The sequence below is a fragment of the Pichia membranifaciens genome (genome assembly GCF_001661235.1).
Source record: "Pichia membranifaciens NRRL Y-2026 unplaced genomic scaffold PICMEscaffold_3, whole genome shotgun sequence".
Taxonomy (NCBI): domain Eukaryota; kingdom Fungi; phylum Ascomycota; class Pichiomycetes; order Pichiales; family Pichiaceae; genus Pichia; species Pichia membranifaciens.
The window spans coordinates 1,552,508-1,574,181 of NW_017566984.1; the positions used below are offsets into that span (position 1 = coordinate 1,552,508).

The window sequence follows — 21,674 nt, forward strand, 5'->3', positions numbered from 1 at the left end:
AGAAGATGAGCCTGCAAGTACAAGATGAACAGAGAAGGCGGAGTAGGCACGAGCACCGACTCGGGAGAACAGCCAGCAGTACACGGCAAGCAAGCGAAGCACGGTGTTTGGGAGCAAGGATGCCGTTGTTGCAGCCACGAGAGTCGGAGCAGGCTGGGTCGGCCAGGCGGACTGCTGCGCCCGTCTACGATAATGACGAGCTGCCCTACAACTACATTGTCGTGATCGACGCCGGATCGAAGGGCTCCCGGGCGTACGTGTACGCGTGGGAGTCGGCAAAACACCACCTTGGGAAGGAGAGGAAGGCGGGGTCGGAGGCGGGCGCCTGGGGGTTGCCCAGGCTCTGGTACGAGAAGCACTGGCACAAACGCATCAAGCCCAGCATCGAGTCGTCGATCATCGATTTCGGGCTGCACAACTCGTACCTCTACAACTACCTGGACCACCTTGTGGCGGAGGTGTACGCCCTGGTGCCGGTGGAGCAGCACTACCGCACGCCGGTGCTTTTCCACGCCACGGCGGGCCTGCGGGCGCTGGACCCGGACTTGCAGTCGAAGATCCTGGACAAGATCTGCGGCTACCTAGCGGACCACACAGACTTCTTCTTCCCCGACTGCGCGTCGCACGCGAACATCCTCGACGGCGACGTGGAGGGCCTGTACAGCTGGATCACGGTCAACTACCTGCTGAACGGCAACCGCACCGCCCAGAACCCGGCGTCCACCTACGGCGTCCTGGAGTTGGGCGGCGGGTCTGCGCAGATCTGCTTCCAGCCGTCGGCCGCGGAGACAGAGAAGCGCTCGGTCCAGCTCGTCAACTTGCAGCTGGACCAGAATTACCAGCTCTTCTCCACCTCGTTCCTCGGCTACGGGCTCAACCAGTTCCACCACGACTACCTTCTCTTTCTGATCGAGAAGTCCTCGCTGGCAGCTGCCGCTGCCGACGCAGCTGGAGCTGCCGAGGACGGCGCCTACAAAAACTCCGGTATCCTGGACCCCTGTTTACCGAAAGAGTACTCGGATACCTTCACCTTCAACAGCCACCAATACATTCTCCATGGATCCAGCGACTTCCAGCAATGCATGGACAACATATATTCCATCATAGGCGACAATGACGAGCAGTGCAAGTCGCTTCTCGTGCCGGACGAGGACAGCACAACGGTCAAGGTGTCCAAATGTATGCTGAACCCAATCATGCCCAAGTTCAGCTTGGATAAGGACAACTTCATTGCAATATCGGGCTATTGGGACGCCGTCATCCAACTCCTAGACTTCACCAACCAGAACAAAGACACAGTCGTCTCCAACAGTGTCGTCTATCATCCGGAAATATTCACAGAAACAACAGAAAAAATCTGCAACATGGATTTCACCTCTTTGCAGCATTACGGAGGCAGCGACAACCACAAGAGGTTTTCCACAGATGAGATCACAAATATGTGTTTCAAGTCGTCCTACATAACAGCCCTACTACATAGCGGCTATGGCTTGCCCTTGAACTCCGATTTGGACCAGGACCCAGATGCAAATAAAATGGCCAACCACCTATTGATCAACGACAAAATCAATGGTTTCAAATTCTCGTGGACATTGGGTAGAGCCCTCTTGTATGCCGCAGATGAGTCTGCAAGAGAATACGCCAAGTTTGTCAACGGAACCGACGCAAGCTTACCTCCAGAATTGCGTGTTGGCTACTATAGGAACTCCGCTCCTACGTTCTTCCATCATGGTTCAGAACAACAAGGCGTGCCTACACGTCCCGATTTTGAGTTGAAAGATGAGTATCCGACTTACACCTTTGACCTCAAAAATCAGGCCACTAAGGCAGGACACGCCAAGCCACCTGCAACGACCACGGAACAAGCAATGGATTATTATTATGATTTTGACAACGGTTACGATGAAGATGAAGATTCTAACTTTGACAACAACGGTGGTTTCGGTGATGAGAGTTGTGACGATGATGATGAGGCTGAGTTTGTCTATCAATCGTCGAACCATTCGACAGCAATGAAAGTATTTCCCATTCTTACCCTAATAATGATACTTCTCTACTTTATCCCATTCACCAGAAACTACATGATTCGGCTGTACATCAAAGTTAGACGCAGCTTTAGTTTGTACTCGAGCTTGGGACAATCTCCTGATAGTTTTACTTTCAATTCAGATGTTGAAAATACAATAGGGGCAGACGGGAATTTGAGGAAATTCCATATCCGTGGTGGAAACAAAAAAAATACAGATGTACAATATGACAATAATAAAAGCCCTACCAATGGCGAAGATTTTCATTTGGAAATACCTTCAGCCAAAGACATGAGGTTTTCTAGTTCTAACGACCTAGAATTACAAGATTTCAAAGTTGGAGACTTTTCTCTTAATCCTGAAGACGGCACCACTAATGAACCATCAACCCAAGACGATGATGATCGTCTCTGGGACGTCGATAATAACTTGCGTAATGATGTTGTGTCTGATTTCGACTTCGGCGTGTCGGACGATGAGTGGGAAAACGATAGTGATGGTATTGAAAGAGCTGCCTAGCGAAGGAACCTGCATCCGAGTTTCCTTCCAAGTGTGCGATATCCACCCGAGATATGCAATATAAATTATGTACTACTAGATTACCCTCCCAATTGGGAGCAAGAGAAAAATCGATACAATAAAAAAAGGAAGATTAGTAAATAGTAAACAGTTGTTGATCTTCAACTTTCTGCACTTATATGCCAACTCCTCAAGTCTTCACGGACTTCGGCCTCAGTGAGTGGCTTGTACCTTTTAATCTTCGAGGCGTCATGCCGGTCTCTGCTGTAATACGAGTAAAATATGGAATCGCTGTCATCATCAAGTGCTCCTCTTCCGTGGCCGTGGCCGTGGCCGTGCCTGTGATCAAACTCGTCGGAGTCTTCATCAGATTCATTCAACTGCACGCTCTCAAAACCCTTGAACTCAGAGAATATGTCCGGTTCTCTGTGGTCTCTCTGCCGTAAGTCTTCACTGGTGTTAAGAGAGAACAGTGATGATTTATTACGTTGCTGCACAGAGTTTTCCTTAAATTCGTTTTCAACAACATCCACAAGATCAACCCCTTCGTCATTCTTTTTCCACCCATTTCCATTTCTCTCTATGATGTCCTTGACGCACTCAGCAGGAGTGAATTCTTCATATGACGTACACTTCAATTGCCAAGTGAATCTGTACGTTTTGTTGATAAGATCGTCCAACAGAGAGACATCATTTACCGCACTCTCGCAGGCATCGTTCATCATCGTCTGTGTACTTGTATTCTTCATACTATCTCGTTGCCCTGCATTGATGGCCAGAGTTGGAGAAGTGACGTTCGAAGAAGAGGTTGAGAATTGTAGTTTATTGGATCTAGGTGAACGTGGTGAAGAAGAAGTTGGGGTAGAGACATTAGAAGGAGAATTCATTCCAGGGTTTGAGCTGCGTCTACTACTTGCTCTCTCTAGCAGTGAATTATTGCTCCTAAGTGCAGAGGGTGAAGGCACCTGTAATGCAAGTCTGCCAGCAGTCGAGGAGGGTTTTGTTGGTGTCCTAAGTCCATCCATGCTAAAACCACCCCTACTAGATAGCTCATTAGTGCTCTTCACCGAGGACAGACGAAGCAGTCCAGATGATTCAAGGCTGTGTGCTGGTGATGCCTGTTCTTTTGCTATTGTTTGATATGTCACAGACTCATCATGCTCAAGATGACGGATTTGCAGGTTGAGTTTCACAATTGTGTTCGTCTTCGACTTTTCCAAAAGAAACCTTAATTCCTTTTTGCTCTTCTCATTGACGTATTCTGTAAGATTCAAAGTCAAAATACCAAGTAGCTCCTGGCGATCCTGATGCTTCAACATGAACGAAATACACAACCATTTATCTGATAACACATCTCCCTTCGAATTCGACTGGGCTTGTAGCCTGAACTCCGTGCTTTGCTTTCCAACATCACCAAACCTTACCTTGTGGTTTTTTATGGGCACGGGATGGGTTGTGTGACTCGATATGTGGAGCTTTTTGTAGTTGTTTTTGATTTTATCGTTCGAAATCGTACTCACTATGTAGCATTCGGTATCATCAAACATAGGCACGTTGACCAGCTCAACAACTTCCAATTCCAATTCAAACGCAATTCTCCTCATCTTTTCCGTGTTCTCCGGTTGGTTTACCCTTCTACCGAAGCCCATAATTTCGACTTTGATGGAGAAATGACTATCCTATCTTTTTCATTTCGGAACTCATGGCCCGACTTCGCCTGCAGCCGCCGCTCTTCTTCTTCCGAAAAAGGAAATACAAAGAAAAAAATGTGTGGGAGAGAGAGAAAGCGGAGGCGGAAACAACAAACAAACAGAAGGAAACGACCATCTGAGACAGAGGCTGAGAACTTGATCTGTTGGTTGCTGGCCCCCACCAGAGGAAAAGGATCTGACGTATACAAGTGCAAGCGGACATGTCCAATTGGAAGAAGCTATTCAAGAGCAAAACGTCAGGTGACGAGCATCAGCCTTCGTCGAGGGCCTCTGCGGACTACAGTTCAGACGATCAGAGAGCAGGAAACGAAAACAACAACCGCAACAGCGGAAGTTATGGCCACAATTACAGTAGAGAAGCATCAAAGACACCCGTGGATGGACAAGCAACTTTCAGTGATTCTAGAAAGACGCTAGCGAGCTCTGACTTGAGTAAAATATCATCGGGTGTTGACAAGTTGAACCTAAGTGAGGAGAACAGGGAGCCAGTTTTGATTACCAAAAACCTGGAGAACACAGATCCTGTCATAGAAAACGACGATGAGGTATCAACCTCTGCTGGAAGCAGCTATGGCATGTCTTTGAACCAGCAGAACTCCTCCAACCGAATGAAGCCTGGACTCCTCACTGTTAAAGTGTACTCTTCCAAGGACTTGGAGATTCCAGTGCCTTTGAGAATCAATAAACAGATTCTTTCCAAACTGGCAAGCTTGGGTCAGCATGTTAATGAGGAAGAGCTGAACGAGAAGATTGATGCGTTGAATGAATCTCTAGATGAAGCCGCAAATACTAATCTATCTTACTATCTCCCTTCAACTTTGAGAATTAACAGTTCTGCAGAGCCAAACAAAAATGTTATTGCCCAGTACAACCTTGTTTACGCTATTATTGAAGTTGAAAACTCGAGTGAAAGAATAAGTTCAGTTGGTAATACCATTGCACATACAAAGTTCAACAGTGTCACGACTTTCGATGTCACGTCTCCAAATAACGCGATCTTAACGATTCAAATTTATATCAGGATTCCAGGCTCCTTACTAGAGTCGAATAAACAAGAAGATCATTTGATTGGCTCAATAATGTGCAAATTGTCTGACCTCAATAGAAACTCTTTTGATAACTTGCGTCCAGTCAGACTACTGAACCATCAATGGATAAATCTGAAAAATCCATACACAGATGATGACCTGATAGGCTCTCTCAATGTTACACTGGACTTCAAACCTTTGACTAAGGAATCCAAACCTTTGTCGATTGAGGATTTTGATCTTTTGAAAGTTATAGGAAAGGGATCTTTTGGAAAGGTCATGCAGGTAAGAAAGAAAGATACAGGTAAGATTTACGCACTAAAATCGATTAGGAAAGCTCACATTGTCAATAAGATGGAAGTCACCCATACGTTGGCTGAGAAATTTGTTTTGAGTAGGGTCAATAGTCCATTCATTGTACCATTGAAGTTTGCGTTCCAATCAAGTGAAAAGCTCTATCTTGTGTTGTCATTCATCAACGGTGGTGAATTGTTCTATCATTTACAGAAAGCCAGAAGGTTCCCATTGATAAGGGCAAAATTTTACATTTGTGAGCTATTATCTGCAATTGAAACACTTCATTCCATGAACATTGTTTATAGGGATCTCAAGCCGGAGAATATTTTGTTGGATTACCAAGGTCATATTGCGCTTTGTGATTTCGGCTTATGTAAAATCAACATGAAATTGGACCAGAAGACAAATACTTTCTGTGGAACTCCGGAGTATTTAGCCCCAGAATTATTATTGAACAAGGGGTACACCAGGGTAGTTGATTTCTGGACGTTGGGCGTGCTCTTATATGAGATGTTGACCTCTTTACCGCCTTTCTATGACGAAGACGTTTCGATCATGTACAAGAAGATTCTGGAAGACCCTCTGATTTTCCCTAGTGACATGGACTCTGTTACGAAGGATTTGATTTCCAAGTTGTTGAACAGAGACCCTGCACAAAGACTTGGGTACCATGGAGTGTCGGAGATAAAATCTCATCAATTTTTCAAGGACATTGACTGGGTCAAACTCACCAACAAGGGCTATATCCCTCCATATAAGCCACAAGTGAAAAATTCGCTTGATATATCCAACATCAGTTCTGAATTTACTGATGAGAGACCAATGGATTCTGTAGTGGATGACTTTCTCAGCGAGTCTGTGCAGAAGCAGTTTGGCGGATGGACATATGTGGGCAGCTTTGGAGGATCTGCTAATTGAGAAGTGTGACTCTATTAGTACAATAAGTAACATACTATATATATTGGTTAGATAAGATATAATAGATCGAGCAGCATTACCTGTTCCAGTCGAATCATTTGGTGCTGCTGTGTCTGTAAAGGTAGAATTGTGTCACGATGATGACATCTTCAGCGATTGTCCCAAACGAGCCCAGAAGCCAGCTGAGATTGAGCATTAGATACTCGGAATCGGATCTGTATGCAACAATCTGCAAGCTGTAGGTAATGTTCCCAAGCATGGTGAAGAGGAAGAAAAGCAAAGAGAGGCCCTTGGTCGACTTCTTCTGGTAATTGTGGTATATTTGCGGCAGTCTTGCCGTGAGGTACAGTGCTGCAGAGAGGTAGCCAAAGATTTGAGGACCGAGCATGCTGTCGGCGGCTGCAGGAGGCAGGGACGACGCCGAGGAGGCGGACGCAACCTTGTTCGGCGAGAGTATGGATCCGAAAGTGCCTGCGCAGATGACCAATAGGATTGGTAGGGTATATTTGACAAAGATGGAGTGGTTTTCTGGCTCGTACACTATGTCGTGGAGGGTGGAAGACTGCGACTTTCTTCTGTCAGTGTGTTCGTGGTGGTGGTGGTGGTGGTGGTGGGGGTGGGGGGGTTGCGGCTGGCTGCTGTCGGTGGCGCCGTACTCCAGGTCCTGGTTCGCAGGGACCGGCACCTCGTGCTCGTAGTGAATTGCGTGCTCTCCGAGCAGCAGCGGTTCGTCCTCCACGACGACGTTCGTGCTGGCGGAGCGCTGTCTTCTCTCGGCCCTCGCCTTGCGTCTCCTGTCGTACACAACGGCGATGTAGAGGTAGAACGCCAGCGTGATGAAGTCGGCGAGCAGAAACCAGCATGCGATGAGCGTCACCTCGGGCAACAAGCCTGCCCACACCGAGCCAACGAGGTTGAACACGTCGCCGGACGACCAGATGAGGAGAAACAGCGGCGAGATCCCGTCCACCGTCTTGAGCCGCCACTGCTCCACGAGCTGCGGCACCATGAGGATCATCCAGCACGCAAACGAGATCGACCCGAACACCGACGACAGCTGTTCCCGGAGAGGTCCTGGTTCTGCTGCTGCTGTCTGCGACAGAGAAACGAGTTCGGCCAGCTTGGGCCCTAGTGTCGCCGTAAACATAGCTGCTGCGTGTGTGTGTGTGTAGACGTCAACGGGTGTCCTGTTCTTGGCTGCACCGGTGCTCCTGATCGCCTCAACCTACGCACAAGAAGCACTAGTGCGCCAACAACCTCCGTCTTCTGTCTCTCTGGCTCTGGCCAGAGGTCCCAGACGGCCCCGGATGACTCCTTTTTTCTCGTCTGCTTCTCTGGCCGTGCGGCATCGCTTGCTAGGGCGCTTAGCGTCGAGACTTGCCCGATTGGGCGGCGGTGCGGGCCGAGCAGACAGCAGACAGGCCGTCTGCAGCGGGACAAGGGCAGGGACAAGGGTGTCGGGGGGAGCTCTTCTCTGCGGAAGGGCCGGAGAGAAGCAGCCAGCACAGCAGACACAGGCAGAAGAGCCAGAACAGCCAGCACAGCAGACACAGCACAGCAGGATCGAAAATGGGGAAGTGCGTGGACCCATGCAAGGCGCAGGCGTGCGCCATCCAGGACTGTCTCAAGAAACACGGGTTCGACGAGTCCAAGTGCACAGCACACATCGACCGTTTGTACGCGTGCTGCAAACAGTTCTACGAGAGCGAGGGCAGGGACGCCCGGTCGCCGTGCTGCCCGACGCCCAAGTTGTTAAAGTTCAAGATGGAGCAGCGGGCGGAGGAGCTGCTGGACGCCAGGCTTGTGCGCTGAGGCCCGGCTCGCCTGCCTTTATCTTCTACAGCTACGTTTGTTTATAGTCTAAGCATGTTTCGCACGCCACGCCGCAGCACAGCGCACAGAAACGGGGATGAATGTGAGTTAAGGGCCGCATAGCCGGGACAGAGAAAGTCTGCCGGCACGACATTTAAAAGCCGAAAAAAACCAGAGAGACGTCCGTCTCTCCAACATCAATCTAAGGCTGACCCGGAGCACTACACAGGTATGGAGTAGACCTGTGTCGCAACTCTAATGGGCGCCTAATGGTTAAAAATCATTGTTGGAGAACGAAGCGACGGAAAAAAAGCCTCCACACACGGGGGGTAGTGGCAGAGATGGCAAAAGAGAGCGGAGCGGGCTCCTTTTATACTTGCAGCGCGGGATCCGGGCTGTGCAGGCCGGGAGGGTTTTGGGATAAGGGTATTTTCCTCGGGGGCAGAAGGGAGTATGAAGAGGTCTATCTGTACTTTTGGAAAAGCTATATGAATAAGAAAGGGATCGGAGAAAGTATGTAAGGTAATGCAGAAGGGTGGCGGGGCGGATATGCTGGGTAAGGGCTACACTACTTCTTTTTGCTGTACTCGTGCGGGTCCGGGATAAGGCTCTTGAGGCTGGACTCGCCCGGGACCCACAACTCGACGGTGTTCGGGGCCACGTCGACTTTCACGTCCTGCTCGAACCTGTCGATGGCGGCGGCAATGGTGACCGGGTCTGCGCCGAGGTCGAGGAGCTGCTGTCGGAGCAGCGCCACGTGCATCTGCATCTTGCCCTGCACGAGCACGCTCTTCTTGGCGTTCTCCACGGCCACCTTGTTGAGCTTGCTCTTGTACGTCTGCATCTGCAGCACCAGCTCCTTCTGCTTCTTCTTCATCAGCTGCATCTGTCTCTCGCTGACGTCGAGGCGCTCGTGCTGGTCGAACATGAAGAAGATGACGCCCATCCCGACGCCGAGGTACGCCATGCCCTTGCAGAAGTCCTTGTAGCTGCGGAAGTAGTTCGACGTGTCGGCAGAGGGGCCCGGCGGCGGAGGCGGCGGCGTGTTGGCGGCGTCAGCGAACAGCGGCTTCGGCGGCATCACCGTCTGCGGCACAGCCAACGCAGGCTTGGCGCCGGCAACGGCGGTGTTGGCGCCGGAACCGCCCTCGAGGTGGGTCTTTGGCGGCAACGGGACGGCCTCCTTCTGTGCCAGACCCGTGCCCCCCGGCACAGGCTCGATCTTCCGGGGCAAGTTGGCCTCGTTGTGGAAGAACGACGGCGGCTTCCCGCCCGTGCTGCCGGAGGCGGCGGAGTAGTGGCGGCTGCCGCTTGTGCAGAACGCAAGCCTCTTCGGAGCTGCTGCGAGTCTAAGCATGGTATCTATGCCTGTGGTCGAGCTGTTCTCTCTGCTGTGGGCCACCACTGCACCCGGGGCCCAGGCCCGCAGTCACTGCTCGACACCGTGTGTGGTGAAACACAGGAATAGCAGACACAGGCCTTCGATGCGGTTCCCCACACGACCGGCAAATCGTCGCGTGTAGCTAAGCAAGCGACTCCCAGGCGCCGTACAGACTACGAGGAGCAGGGAAAGACCCCGGCCGCCAGGCGTGCTTATACGCAAAGAGGATACATGTATTAGAGATTAAACATTAGAGACAATCTATAAAGTCGACACCAAGAGACTTAGTGCTTTCTAGCTTGAGCAATGATGTTGTTCATTTCTTCAACCTTGGCCAAAGCTCTCTTTTGGGTACCTAATCTCTTCTTGGCGAACTTCTTAGCTCTCTTTTCACCAGAGTTTCTGATCAAGTCGACAACTCTTCTTTCGTATGGAGCCAAGCCAGCAACTTCTCTGATCAAGGATCTGACGAAGGTGGTTCTGTTGGACTTGGAGCCCTTCTTGTATGATTGTCTTGGTGCGACAGCCTTAGCTTCGACCTTGTGACCTTTGTTTAAACCAAGAATGATACCTGGCGAAGAATAAAGTGCGGGGAGGGGGAGAAATGTTAGTAATGCTGTTTCTAGGATGGGCTTGTGGGGCAGCGTGGGTGGAGTGGCAGAGCGCAGGGTGGGTCCTGGCCGTGGCCGGGTTGCGTGTTTTCCACTGTCGAACGTCGATCTGGCTGGTCAAACTCTTGTCGTCTGGCTGGGCTGGCTTGCTTGTGGTCCTCGTGTGTTCTTGCTGTCGTGATGCCCTGCGTGTGCTGTCTGTCTCCAGACGCCCACGTTTCTTGCTCTAGTTCCAGTCTCCGGCGCTTGTTCTGCTGCTCTGCAGCTGTAAGTGTCGCCAGCACGCCCACTTGTGTTCTGGCTGTCGCTTGAACTTCGACTTCCACTTGGCTTCTTCTGCAATCGCCGTCTCTCGTTATCTGTCTTCTTCACGCTTCTGTCCGGCTCTTTCGCCGCCACCGTTCCCTTTGGAAATAGCTTGTGCTGTACATACCGGATGCAGCCATGTTGTGTGTGTTGTGGAAATGCTCTTCATTAGAACCGCCCCCTCCAACAACACAGGTCCGATCTTCAACCACCTGTGTCTGAAAATTTTGACCACCACCCTGTCTCCCTCTCTCTCCCTGCCTGCCCCTCTGCCCTCACTGGCTCTCTCTCTCTTTCCCGCGCCGCCGCTGCACAAAAAGCGCTTGTGTGAGGTGCGGGGGTGGACGCGCTGTGACTGCGTTTTTAGCTGGCATGTTTTTGCAGATGCGTAGTTTCCCAATCGGGAAATTACATTTGGTTCTGCGGGTTGTTTGCTATATGCAGTGATCATCTATCTATCTACGCAAGAGTCTGTGGTCACGATCTGCAGACGGATATGCGGGCGCTTCTTCTATATGTACAGTAGGTAGGCTTGCGCAGGCGTCGGGTCGGGCCGCTCACACGGTGCAGCCAGAGAGGTCGACGTTGAGCGCCTCGCACTCCTTGAGGATCTCCTCGATGCTGTTGGCGGCCCGTGGGACGTTGAACTGGCCAAACTTGAGCTCGCCAACAGTGTTCTGCTTCACGGCCGGGTAGAGGGTCTCCAGCAACTTTCTCTTGCCCACAGCCAACTGGATTGGCGCACCGCGGTACTCGCCCCTGAAGAACACCTTCGCCTCGCTGCCGTCGTCCCTTTTGACGACCTCGTAGGCAGGCGGTCTCGCAGCAGCGTCCCTGGCCCTCAGAACGTCGTACCTGAGGTGCCAGCCGAAAATGCCGAGCTCTTTCACTCTCGCAGCCTTGTCCTTGGTGACGTAGTTGTCCAACCCCCCCTCCTTGGTGATCGTTCTCAAGACGCGGGCAGTGAGTCTCATTCTGATCATGCGGTTCAGCGCAGCAGACCACAGGGTTTTCACAACCACGTTCGGCAACCACGTTCTTCTGTTGTGGTTCCGCATCTCGGAGATCTTGTTACCAAACGTGATCACCTGTCCGCCGTACAATCCTCTGTCGGCTCTTCTGAAAATGCGGGCCTCGCCGTACGGGTATTCCGGATACTTGCTCACCTCCTTCGGAACCCACAATTTGTTGGGTCTGGCGTCGCCAACCTTGTACTCTGGCTTCTGCTTCAATTGTCTGTTCACAACGCTCTTGTACGCTCTCGCATTGCTGCTCACAGACGTGGAGAACGCCCTCACGCCGCTCTGCGCACTCTGGCAGAACGCCCTGACGGAATCCATCATCATCATTTCTCTGTTCTGGCTTGTGGAACCCCTTGTTCTTCTTCCACCGCCCGTTCCACACCCTCCTCTCCCTACTTCGGCATCCTTCTCTGCCTTCAGTTCAAATCAGCGTTTTTCCCTCCCTCACTCGACAAACCTCGCGAGAACGGCTCCCTTCTTCGGGAAAGAAAGAGAAAATCGACGCGTCGGCGCCATAGCACGATAAAGTGAGATAGCTGTTGATTACAGACATACAGATATAGAAATATAGAGATATAGAAAAGCCGTCGATTGACACAGATGGGAAACGGCGGGACGGTCACCACAGCTTGCCGCCCTTCTTCAGTCCAAACATTGAGCCTAGCTTGGCCGGTCTCATCTTGTGGGATGTGGAGTTCAGCACCTGGTTCTCCTCTTCCAATTTGGCAAGGGTGTCTTCCAAAATGCGGTTTTGATCCATCACCTTCAGGTTGATGTCCATCGCGTTCTGAATTTCCTTGTCCAAGCCCTGCGACAACTGACCGCTGAAGTCAACACGCTCTCCGCCGCTTTTCTGCGACGTCAAGTTTTCTAACCGGGTCCTTAGTTTCTCGATCTCTTCCCGTGAATTCTTGTTGTCTTCCTCCAAGGCTCCAATCTTCACTTTGCCGTTCACCATCTCGGTGGCAATCTCAACATGCTCCTTGTTCAATAGCGCGTAAGACGCCTCGATCTTACGTATCTCCTTGGTCAACAGACCGTTCTTCGCTTGCAGCTCCTTTACTTGTTTCTCACGCTGCTTTTCAAGCTTGTCAATTTCATCAAACTCCGCACTGTACTTGTTGAGGGTGATAGGAAGGATGTTGATTTCCATCGAGTCCTTGATAAATCGGTCTATCTGGTATGTGTTGGATTCCCCCGCTTGCTCTTCTTCTTCCTGTTCGGTCTCACCCTTGTCCTTCTCCCTTGATGAGTCCGGCACAGCCAAGTAGTAATAAAATAGCTTCTCCTTCAAAAAGTCGAGCAGGTCGTCAAAGCCCAACTTGAGCAAATGGTCCTTGTTCTTAATCATCAAGTTCAACGCAAATTTGAGCAACGATTCTAGACCTTCCGCCACAACGACATCATAGATCCTTAGCACCATGTCCAATGGAAACTTGTACGCAAAAAGTGTTAAAAACCACTGTATAGCATACATCGAAGACTTGATCTTCTGGTTCTTTAGATGCAAGTGGAGCTCAGGTATTGTGTCTTCGATCAATCTGTCAAATTGGTATATCCTCAAATGTAATCCGGGCATGTCGGGTAAATAAAACTCTCTGAAGCCGTAAGTGAACATTAGTCTTACAAGCATACAGAAGGCTTCATCTGACTCCATGTTCATCAAAAGTGGAACAGTTATAAATGCCATGCCTTGTGTGTATCCCACTTCCTCGTCATACAAGCTGTAGGTCTTTATGATGTTGAAGAGGTCGTCAATTTTCTCCTTGATGGCACTATCCTTGATGAAGCTTGTTCTTGCAAGATCTCTTTTAATCAGCTTTTCAAAGTCACTCTTGATGTCTTTTGTGTTGATGAAAAATTCCTTCAACTTCATGGAGTTCGAATCGCATATGATTTGCCACACCATGCCTCTAATTTCCTTTGGTACACCGTTGGTGATATTGATCTTCAACTCGTTCTGTTTGTTCTTCACAATGCTGCTATAATCGTTGAAGACCTCCGACCAGAACTCCCAGTTGATCCCATTGATTAGAGCATCGTTTTGTGTCACAGTCACGCCCGTCTTGATTTCATTGAATGTCTTCTTCAAGCTGTTCCTGCTGTTCTTCACGTCGGACTTGTCATTTGTCGACTTGAGCTCTAGTTCGTGTTCGTTATCCTGGAACCTGTGGTATGCAAGGTTCATATTCTGCGGTGAAGTTATATTCTGGATCGCCTGGTCAAAGTCTGGCTCCTCGAAACTGAACCATTTGGGACTTGGCTTCTCTTCTTCCGGTTTGCTTTCCTCTATGCTAACTTTCGGTGAAACGGCAGCAGCAGCAGCAGCAATTGTAGTGGCGTGTGGTGTTTCATGATGTATGACCGAACCTTGTTCCTCGGAATCAATTGACTCCATGTCGCCGATGCTGACGCTGGTCGGCAGAGAGTCTTTCTCGTCTGCCGATGCACTGGCACCTGCGTTTTCTGCCCCGTCCTTCGTCTGAGGTACCTCTAGGCTGGCTACTGCCGGTTGCTCCTCTGTCGCTTTCGTCAACGTGGTGGTGCTTTCGTTATTTCCTGCAACTTCAGGTTTAGCCTCTTCTTGCGTTTGCTCCACTTCCTGCACATGCTCTTTTTCTCCCGTTCCAGGCTCATCTACGTCATCGATCGACACTTCCTTCACCTTCGCAGTCTCCGCCGATTCAGAAGGAATGTAGTTATCTAGAAAATCAATCGACTCGCCATCACCGTCACCGCCGTTGTCTTGCGCCTCCGCTTCCATTTGGTCAGCAGCGTCGGCAAAGCTCGGTGTCGTGCTTCTGGAGTCACTGTCTTTGTTGCCATGATCGTGTCCGCCCCTCTGAAGAGAGTCGTCGTGGAACGATTGCTGGGAATTGGCGCCTTCTGTCGTCTCTGGCATCCCTGTGGCTGGTGTTTCTCCGGACATAGTCGCTTAGGGGCTTTATGTCTCTCTGGTCCCAAGCCAGGTCGGCCACACGCTCATTGATCTACCACCGCCAGGTACCTATCAGTCAAGTAATCCCAGCTCTCTTCCTCAGCTCCCGAAGAGGAAGCCGGTGCTCGCTCCTCGCCGCAGACGGGTGTGTGTGTGTAGGGGGTGAACAAGGCGTGTGTAACCAGTGCCTATGGGGCGAATTGGCGTTGTATATAAAACACTAAATATTTAGATAGAAGAAGTCTTGATTGTGCAGAAAATAAAAATAACCATACGTAGAGTCTGTCGCCCTAGGCCTGAAACCTGACGCTCAGAGAGAAAGAAAAACCGGATCCACTAGTCCCAATGACTGAACTGAATTTGAAAGAAAATAAAAATGCGTAACCCTGTCTTCCCGTGCATAGATGCATGCATGTTGGACCAAGAACCGTGGCTGCGCCGCCACCCATTGTGCTACACTCGGATAGCAGTGGACGAGACTTCGAAGAATTCGTCGGACGTGGAGAGGATGGAGCCGTCGCTGAATTCCTCCACGCCGTTGAGGTATGAATACCGGTTGTAGCGGTCGGAACTACCGGACGACAGGGTGGAAGAAAGGACCGAGTCCGAGTCCATTTCCAGTTCCGGGCCGGAGAACTCGGACCCTTCGGAATCAGACAGCTCGCCGAGAACTGGTGAGCCGATGCTCTCGTTTCTCTTCACCACACCCATCGTGATGCACGACTCCAGCAGAAGTCTTTCCATTTTCGTGACGTCGCAGTTCGGACAGTAGAATCGCAATTTCTCCCGCTGCTTGTCGAACTTGTAGCTTGTCGAGCCAATGTTCTCGCGGAAGAGCTTGATGTCGGTGAGGACCTTCTGCTGCACCTTAATGGACGTTTCGTAGACAGTCTCCATCTTGCAAGACAGGTCGTCGTCGAAGTAGCCCGACTCCGGAACGAGAGAGACGATGGAAGGAGTGGCCATATCGAACTCGACGATGCAGCCACACTCCTTCAAGCCGGCAGTCTCGCTGACGGTGCTGGCGAGGTCGATGTCGTTGGCCGCAAACGCCTCGTCGGCACGCAGGTGGCCGATGTCGACGTCGTTCATGTACGCGTGGGTCAAGCAGTCGTGCGACGTCTTCCCGCCCTTCACGAAGAACATGCGCACGCCCTGCGACAGGTTCTCCACCGCCTGCCGGGTCATGTTGGGCCCGAACGTGGAGAACATCCTCGCGTTGTGTCGAGGGAAGTGTCTGTACATCCCACTGCCGATGCCGCCCCGCACAAGGCCCATCTGCACTCTCGTCGCAGCTCTGAAGGGCTGTGTCTGATACACCGCCGCCTTCAGCGTGTTTGTGAGCGAGGGCGTCATGTTGCGGGACGCAGCGGCGCCCGTGCTGTTGCCTGCCCGAACAAAGTTGAGCAGAACGTTCTTGTTCATGTTGCGGAACGTGGCACTCACGTCCCGGCTCGTCGAAAACTGTCTTCTGTACACACGGCCGGCCAGAGGATGCTGCCGAGCTTGGTTTCTCACAGGCACCCGAACAGGCTCTCTCTGCAGAGACTGCTCGAGCTGTTTCTCCCTGATAAGCTCAGCAACATCCTCCAGCGCCTGTTTGAACTCTCTGGCTGTCTTTCTTGACACCCGGATAAGCTCCCTGAGGCTTTTGGGGATCATCGTTGCGCTGCTGTGTGTTGCTTTCTGGTGCACACCAACTCCGGGCTCCTCCCCGTGTGCACAGGCCTCCTTCTCAACACCCCGTCGCCATCAACACTGTCTTCAACTCCTCCTCCGCCCCTGCCTACCGCTCCGTGTGACACACACTGCCGTCAGGCTCGCTGGCCGCGGCCCCCTTTTCCGAAGCTCGGCTTTGTCGGAAAAAAGGGCGTTGGATCGATCGGCGCAAAAGGTCGGAAAAACTGCCTAAAGGGGAAATGTCAAGTTGACGATAGGGTTAGGAGTAGAGTAGAGTATAGATAAAACTGTTCTTCAGTTACACACAGTTAGCAGGTCCACTTCTTCGGGGTATATGGCTCCTCGAGATAAGCGGTCTCCTCGGGCGTGAGCTTCTTGTAGAAGCTGAAGGCCTCGACGGCGTCGTCAACACGCTCAGGCTTGCTGAAGCCGACGATTGGGGAGTAGCCCTTGCTGAGGACATACGCGGTGGAGACGACGGCCATGGAGACACCGTGCTTCTTGGCGACCTCTTCGACACGGAGCAAGATCTCCTGATCGCCGTCGCCCAAGACGTCGAGCCCGAGCTTCTTCATGCGGTGGGCGTCGGCGGCGGTTCTGTTTGTTTCGCCCGTGGCGCCGTGCGGCCGGGTCAAGACGCCTCTGGCGTTGGGCGACCAGGGGATGACGCCGACGTTTGTGAGCTTGCAGTACTCCATCATCTCCTCCTCCTCCTCTCTGTACAACAAGTTGTAGTAGTTCTGCATCGAGATGAACTTGGTCCAGCCATGTTTCTCGGCGACGTTCTGCATCATGACAAACTGGTACGTTCTCATCGTGGAGGCGCCAATGTACCGGGTGTAGCCTAGCTTGACAATGTCGTGCAAGGCCTCCATCGTCTCCTCGATGGGCGTGGACGGGTCGAACCGGTGGATCTGGATCACGTCCGCATACGTGCCCAGCCGCTCGTTGGAGCCCTTGGCAGCGTCCATGATGTGCTTTCTAGACAAGCCCTGGCTGTTGACAAACTCATAGACAGGGAACTGGTTCCGGGCCGCAGCGCTGAACCCGGGGACGTCCGGCTCGACCGGGTAGAAGAGCTTGGTCAAAATGACAATCTTGTCTCTCTGAATGTTGTACTTCTCCATGAACTCCCGGAGCAAGACCTCAGAGTACCCGTTCGAGTAGGTGTCTGCCGTGTCGAAAGTCCTCAAGCCGCTATCGTAGCACTTCTTCATGATCGCAAACACCTTCTCCTTGTCCTCAATCACCCAGTCGGACCAGTACTTCTTCCCAAACGTCATGCATCCGACAATGATACGGGAGATCTTGAGTCCGGACGGACCTAGGTTGGTGAAAAATTCGGCAGGAACAGAAGCAGAGGCCATTGTGGGTCAGGGTGGTTCTCTATGGGTTCTGTATGGACACAACTGTGGCTCAATTGCTACCTTGTTCGAGGAAAACAAGACAGGTGCAAAAGGTGGAAATCTCTCGCCTTTTATCGCAAACCGGTCTCGGCTCGAGGGAGCTTATCGCTTTCGGCCGCATTGGACTCGCCCGCGGGGAGCAGCAGTTAACGAAAGAGGTGGTGAACCCGGTATATCGGGAATTACTAATCAGTAGTGTAAATACATACGTGACAAAGTGTGCTATGAATATATATTAGATGCCACGGATGCGCCTCGTGGTCATAACGACTTTGTCGTCCATGTAGTCGACGTTCCCACTCACGTCGTGTAAGTCGTCGTTCTGCTGCTGGATCTCGCTGTTCATCAACATGGCCTTCTTCTTCAAGTTGTTGGCCAGCTTCTGGGCATGCTCAACGTTGGCCGCAATCTCCACCTCCATGCGTTCGTCCTCCTCGTCGTGGTCCTTCGTCAAGTACTTGGCGGCCTCCTTCACACGCCGGTCGTAGTCATACTTCTCCTGCAACTCGGACTTGATGTTGTCGTTTTTCAACTGGTCCATGATAGCCCGCTGGGACTGGTAGAGCTCGCTGTTCAACTGGTCCTTGTTCGCCCGGTCGGCCTGTCGCTGCGCCAAAAACGCCTGGTCCTTCGCCTTCCTTCTGGAGTTCCTCGTGAACGGGTTGTTGACCTTGATGTGGAACAAACTACGGTTGTAATGCTCTAGATCTTTGACGTGGTCGTCCACAAACCGCTGCTGCACCTTCATTGTGCCAATGTTGTTCTGCATCTCGTACACCTTTTCACGTTGATTACCCAGAACACCCAAAGTGTTGGTCGCCGTGACGTTGGCCTGTCCTAAATTGTCGACAAGCGTCCGTGACAAATTGACCGTGTCCTCACGGACGTCCTTCGTCTGCCGCTGTATCCGGTTCAACTCCTCCTCGTCCTCATCCACGTCCTCTTCGAACTCGTCCTCGTCGTAGGGCACGCTCTGTTCTTGCATCTCGGGAGTCGGTTCGTATGCGTTCAAATCCAGGTCGGTAGTAGTTGTCGTCTGTGTCTGCAACGTTGCAGATGGCCCATATGGATCGAAGTCCTGGTCTTGGGTTTGTTGCGTTTGCCGCGTTTGTTCCTTTTGCAACTGTAGCTCCTGCATGCCTGACGCGAGACCGTTGACCTGTTCTCCGGTCACCGTGGCGTTGTCATCGGCCTCTCCGTAGTCGTTCACATCAGGTTCATAAGACCCGTAACCTGCGCCATATCCACCACTGCTATCTTGTAACGCAGACGCAGACGCAGACGCAGAGGTACCTGCGCCGGCACTATCGGCATGGGGCTCCTCACCTGGCGCATAAGGGTCGTACGTTGATTGTGTAACAGTGGTGTTCGAAGTCTTCGTTTTGGTCAACGGGGTGACGGCGTCAACGGAGTTAGCCGTCACTGCAGTATCTGCGTACGGGTCGAAGCCGTAGCCGTTTGAGCCCGAGTAATTGTTGATGGAAGGTTCGTACCCGTATCCATTGCCTGGGCCTGTATTGCTGCTGTTTTCAACCTCGTTTCTAGCGCTATTTCCACTTGAGCTGGCCACTGGCGGCTGGTAGCCGTAGGAGTTCGTCGAGGTCGACGTCGATGTCGAAGACGAGTACGATGGATAGTTGTTTTGTTTGGGTCTTCGTTGCGGAGTCCCGTCACCATTCTGTCTGGCTTTCGTGGCCCTTTCGGATGGATTTCGTGCGGTCCTCGAGCTGTACGCCGTCGAGTCGTCGTAACCATAACCGTACGAGTTGCTTCCGCCCCTGCCGTAGCTGTTGCCGTTGCCGTAGTCCGGGTTTGAATACCCGCCCGAGTACGAGTACGAGTACGAATTCGAAGCGCCATTTGGCTGGCCCGATCTGCCCTGCCCTCTAAAGTTGCTGGCGTACTCGTCGTACCCGTAGCCCTGGTTAGAGTCCGCCTGGTTTGCCGCTGGATCGTAGTTTGCCTGTCCGGTCTGCGAGTTAGGAAGTACCGGTCTCAACGTCGTGTCCAGGTTCTGTGCCTGCTGCTCGGAGAACTTCCCAAACTCACCAAACTTAAACTTCTTGCGGTGGTAGTTCATGTCGTCTCTCACCACTACCCCGTTCTTCCGCAAAAGCTCCTTCGTCCCCTTGTCGTCAATGTCCTTAGGCGGTTTGAACAGCTTCTTGAGACCCATTTTTGCGCTAAAACCTTGCTTGTCTCCGTTCCTGGTGCTCTCTGTCCCGGGTGTGTGCTAACTCACGTCACTACGCCCCTGATTTCTCTGCAGAACACCCGTCTGTGCACACAGAACACCGTCTCCCTCTTCTTCCTCCTCTGCTCTTCCCCATCACACCGTCACTATCGTCAGGTCTGAGCCCGCGGATGGCGAGCCTTTTCTTTTTCGTGCCCCGTTGCAACAGAACCGGAAATCGCCAGATGGCCAAATGGGGGCAGATGGATAGATAGACGGGTGGGTAGATAGATATGTCGATAGATAGATATACAGATAATACAGAATCGGGGAAGGGGGCACCATGTCAGGCGTCGTCCTTGGTAATACTCTCCCCGGTGATAGCGGGGTCGACGTTGGCGGTGTCGATGTCGGCGACGTGGACGTCGTTCTCGTCATCGTCGATATTCATGCCCATGTTCATGCCCATCATGCCCATGTTCATGTTCATGTTCATGTGGATGTCGGTCTTTCCGCCGTCGTCTGGACCGCCATCAGCGGCGGCGCTGGCAGTGGTGGTGGGGCCGCCTGTGGTTTTGGCAATAGCATCGGCATCGGCAGCATCGGCGCCCGTGCTGGCGTCACCAGCGTCGCCTTCGTCCGCGTCGTGCGGGAGCAGACCCTTGTCTTCGTTGTCGCTGTCCTCGTAGGTGATGGAGTCCAAGCCCATGTAGACCAACATCAACTTCTTGTGGGCCTCGGCGTCCTTGATGTCGTTGAACTGGTTCTTGTACCCGACGGTGACCTCCTTGTTCTTGAAGACGTTGTTGTAGTACGGCAGCTCCATCTTCTTGCAGATCTCGATATTCTTGGTTGTGCACCGCTCAGTGCCGAAGTCTCTGCCGAGATCGGCGCTGATGCGCTTCCACCTGTTTTCCCAGTCCTTGCGGATCGCGTTGATCAACTTGATCTCCATGTACCGTGACCACTCGTCGTTCCGGGACTTGTGGTTCCGCAAGTACCGCATCTGGATCGCCTGCCACGAGTGCTTCTTCTCGAGCAGCTCCTCGATCTTCTTCCACGAGTACTTCATCTCCTCCTTGTAGTACACTATTGCGTCGTCCTCCGCCTTTGTCCACGAAGACACCTTCCGTCCGGCCATCGGGGTCTTGCTCCGCTTGTACGCACTCTCGCCGTCCTCGTCGTCAAGCTCCATCTGCTCCTTGCTGTCGCTGCCCGTGCCAGTGCTCCGTGCCCTCTTCTTGTTGAGCTCCTCCTCGTCTTCCTCTGCCGAGGCTCCCGTCTCTGCCTCCGCAGCCCTGCCGAGCTCGTGCGAGATCTTCTTCTCCATAACCAGCGCAGAGTTGTCGAACTTCTTCTTCAATTGGACCTTCTTGTGGTACTTCTCGATATCGGTCGTCAAGCTCTCGAGGAGCCCGTTCCCTGTACTGGCGACTAGGTCGTCGTCATCATCGTCATCGTCGTCCTCCAGAACCTCCACGTCGTTTCGGTCACCATCTCCGTCTTCCTCTTCGTCTCCGCCTCTCTTGCGCTTGGACTCGTCGACAAGCTTGCTCAGCAGCTTGTCATCTCCGTCTCCGTCTGCCCCCGCGTCACCATTACTGTCGAGCCGCAGAATGTTTTCGAAGTCGTGCTCCTCATTGCCACCCTGTTTGTCGCTTTCCTTCTCCGTGGCAATGCCGCTACCGCTGTTACCGCTTTTACCGCCCTCCTTGTCCTTCTCCGCCGCCTTGCTGGCATCCTCCGGCTTCTTCCCCTGCTCCTGCATCACTTTCGTTGTGTGCATGTACCGCTGCAACGCCTTTCTCGACAAGTACTCGTCCTCGCCATGCTCGTCGGCCCCG

At 52.1% G+C, this 21,674-nt stretch overlaps 13 protein-coding genes across 13 annotated transcripts; 4 read left to right on the plus strand and 9 right to left on the minus strand.

Moving 5' to 3' along the window:
* Positions 1-119: 119 nt before the first annotated feature.
* PICMEDRAFT_72965 (hypothetical protein) lies at positions 120-2,546 on the plus strand (the record flags this gene model as incomplete). Its single annotated transcript, XM_019164345.1, has 1 exon — positions 120-2,546. One exon carries the CDS (start codon positions 120-122, stop codon positions 2,544-2,546), a length of 2,427 nt encoding a protein of 808 aa, XP_019018055.1.
* A 161-nt stretch (positions 2,547-2,707) lies between these two features.
* Positions 2,708-4,195, minus strand: PICMEDRAFT_72966 (hypothetical protein; the record flags this gene model as incomplete). Its single annotated transcript, XM_019164346.1, has 1 exon — positions 2,708-4,195. The coding sequence occupies one exon, from the start codon at positions 4,193-4,195 to the stop codon at positions 2,708-2,710; it is 1,488 nt and encodes a 495-aa protein (XP_019018056.1).
* Positions 4,196-4,400: 205 nt separating this feature from the next.
* On the plus strand, positions 4,401-6,657 carry PICMEDRAFT_16744 (hypothetical protein). The gene has a single exon (XM_019161328.1). The coding sequence runs from the start codon at positions 4,459-4,461 to the stop codon at positions 6,499-6,501; it is 2,043 nt and encodes a 680-aa protein (XP_019018057.1). The 5' UTR covers positions 4,401-4,458; the 3' UTR covers positions 6,502-6,657.
* Positions 6,596-7,648, minus strand: PICMEDRAFT_33929 (hypothetical protein; the record flags this gene model as incomplete). Its single annotated transcript, XM_019162855.1, has 2 exons — positions 6,596-7,156; positions 7,241-7,648. 2 exons carry the CDS (start codon positions 7,646-7,648, stop codon positions 6,596-6,598), a joined length of 969 nt encoding a protein of 322 aa, XP_019018058.1.
* Positions 7,649-8,070: 422 nt separating this feature from the next.
* PICMEDRAFT_34105 (hypothetical protein) lies at positions 8,071-8,313 on the plus strand (the record flags this gene model as incomplete). Its single annotated transcript, XM_019162865.1, has 1 exon — positions 8,071-8,313. One exon carries the CDS (start codon positions 8,071-8,073, stop codon positions 8,311-8,313), a length of 243 nt encoding a protein of 80 aa, XP_019018059.1.
* Positions 8,314-8,881: 568 nt separating this feature from the next.
* PICMEDRAFT_11905 (hypothetical protein) lies at positions 8,882-9,670 on the minus strand (the record flags this gene model as incomplete). Its single annotated transcript, XM_019159854.1, has 1 exon — positions 8,882-9,670. One exon carries the CDS (start codon positions 9,668-9,670, stop codon positions 8,882-8,884), a length of 789 nt encoding a protein of 262 aa, XP_019018060.1.
* Positions 9,671-9,978: 308 nt separating this feature from the next.
* Positions 9,979-10,266, minus strand: PICMEDRAFT_33106 (hypothetical protein; the record flags this gene model as incomplete). Its single annotated transcript, XM_019162799.1, has 1 exon — positions 9,979-10,266. A coding segment is annotated over one exon (288 nt), but the record flags the coding sequence as incomplete, so codon positions are not given.
* Positions 10,030-10,913, plus strand: PICMEDRAFT_16748 (hypothetical protein). The gene has a single exon (XM_019161329.1). The coding sequence runs from the start codon at positions 10,308-10,310 to the stop codon at positions 10,533-10,535; it is 228 nt and encodes a 75-aa protein (XP_019018062.1). The 5' UTR covers positions 10,030-10,307; the 3' UTR covers positions 10,536-10,913.
* A 255-nt stretch (positions 10,914-11,168) lies between these two features.
* PICMEDRAFT_11907 (hypothetical protein) lies at positions 11,169-14,562 on the minus strand (the record flags this gene model as incomplete). The annotated part of the gene is made up of 3 exons (XM_019159855.1): positions 11,169-12,047; positions 12,091-12,169; positions 12,257-14,562. The coding sequence occupies 3 exons, from the start codon at positions 14,560-14,562 to the stop codon at positions 11,169-11,171; spliced, it is 3,264 nt and encodes a 1,087-aa protein (XP_019018063.1).
* Positions 14,563-15,024: 462 nt separating this feature from the next.
* PICMEDRAFT_72970 (hypothetical protein) lies at positions 15,025-16,233 on the minus strand (the record flags this gene model as incomplete). Its single annotated transcript, XM_019164347.1, has 1 exon — positions 15,025-16,233. One exon carries the CDS (start codon positions 16,231-16,233, stop codon positions 15,025-15,027), a length of 1,209 nt encoding a protein of 402 aa, XP_019018064.1.
* A 326-nt stretch (positions 16,234-16,559) lies between these two features.
* On the minus strand, positions 16,560-17,618 carry PICMEDRAFT_72971 (hypothetical protein; the record flags this gene model as incomplete). Its single annotated transcript, XM_019164348.1, has 1 exon — positions 16,560-17,618. One exon carries the CDS (start codon positions 17,616-17,618, stop codon positions 16,560-16,562), a length of 1,059 nt encoding a protein of 352 aa, XP_019018065.1.
* Positions 17,619-17,815: 197 nt separating this feature from the next.
* PICMEDRAFT_16750 (hypothetical protein) lies at positions 17,816-19,994 on the minus strand. Its single transcript, XM_019161330.1, has one exon. It carries the CDS (start codon positions 19,831-19,833, stop codon positions 17,893-17,895), a length of 1,941 nt encoding a protein of 646 aa, XP_019018066.1. The 5' UTR covers positions 19,834-19,994; the 3' UTR covers positions 17,816-17,892.
* Positions 19,995-20,176: 182 nt separating this feature from the next.
* Positions 20,177-21,598, minus strand: PICMEDRAFT_59142 (hypothetical protein; the record flags this gene model as incomplete). The annotated part of the gene is made up of 1 exon (XM_019163346.1): positions 20,177-21,598. One exon carries the CDS (start codon positions 21,596-21,598, stop codon positions 20,177-20,179), a length of 1,422 nt encoding a protein of 473 aa, XP_019018067.1.
* Positions 21,599-21,674: the final 76 nt, after the last annotated feature.

What these genes read in the sequence shown, in the direction of transcription:
- PICMEDRAFT_16744 (XM_019161328.1), top strand. Translation starts at nt 4,459, where the DNA reads ATGTCCAATTGGAAGAAGCTATTCAAGAGCAAAACGTCAGGTGACGAG.
- PICMEDRAFT_16748 (XM_019161329.1), top strand. Translation starts at nt 10,308, where the DNA reads ATGCTGTTTCTAGGATGGGCTTGTGGGGCAGCGTGGGTGGAGTGGCAG.
- PICMEDRAFT_16750 (XM_019161330.1), bottom strand. Translation starts at nt 19,833, where the DNA reads ATGGGTCTCAAGAAGCTGTTCAAACCGCCTAAGGACATTGACGACAAG.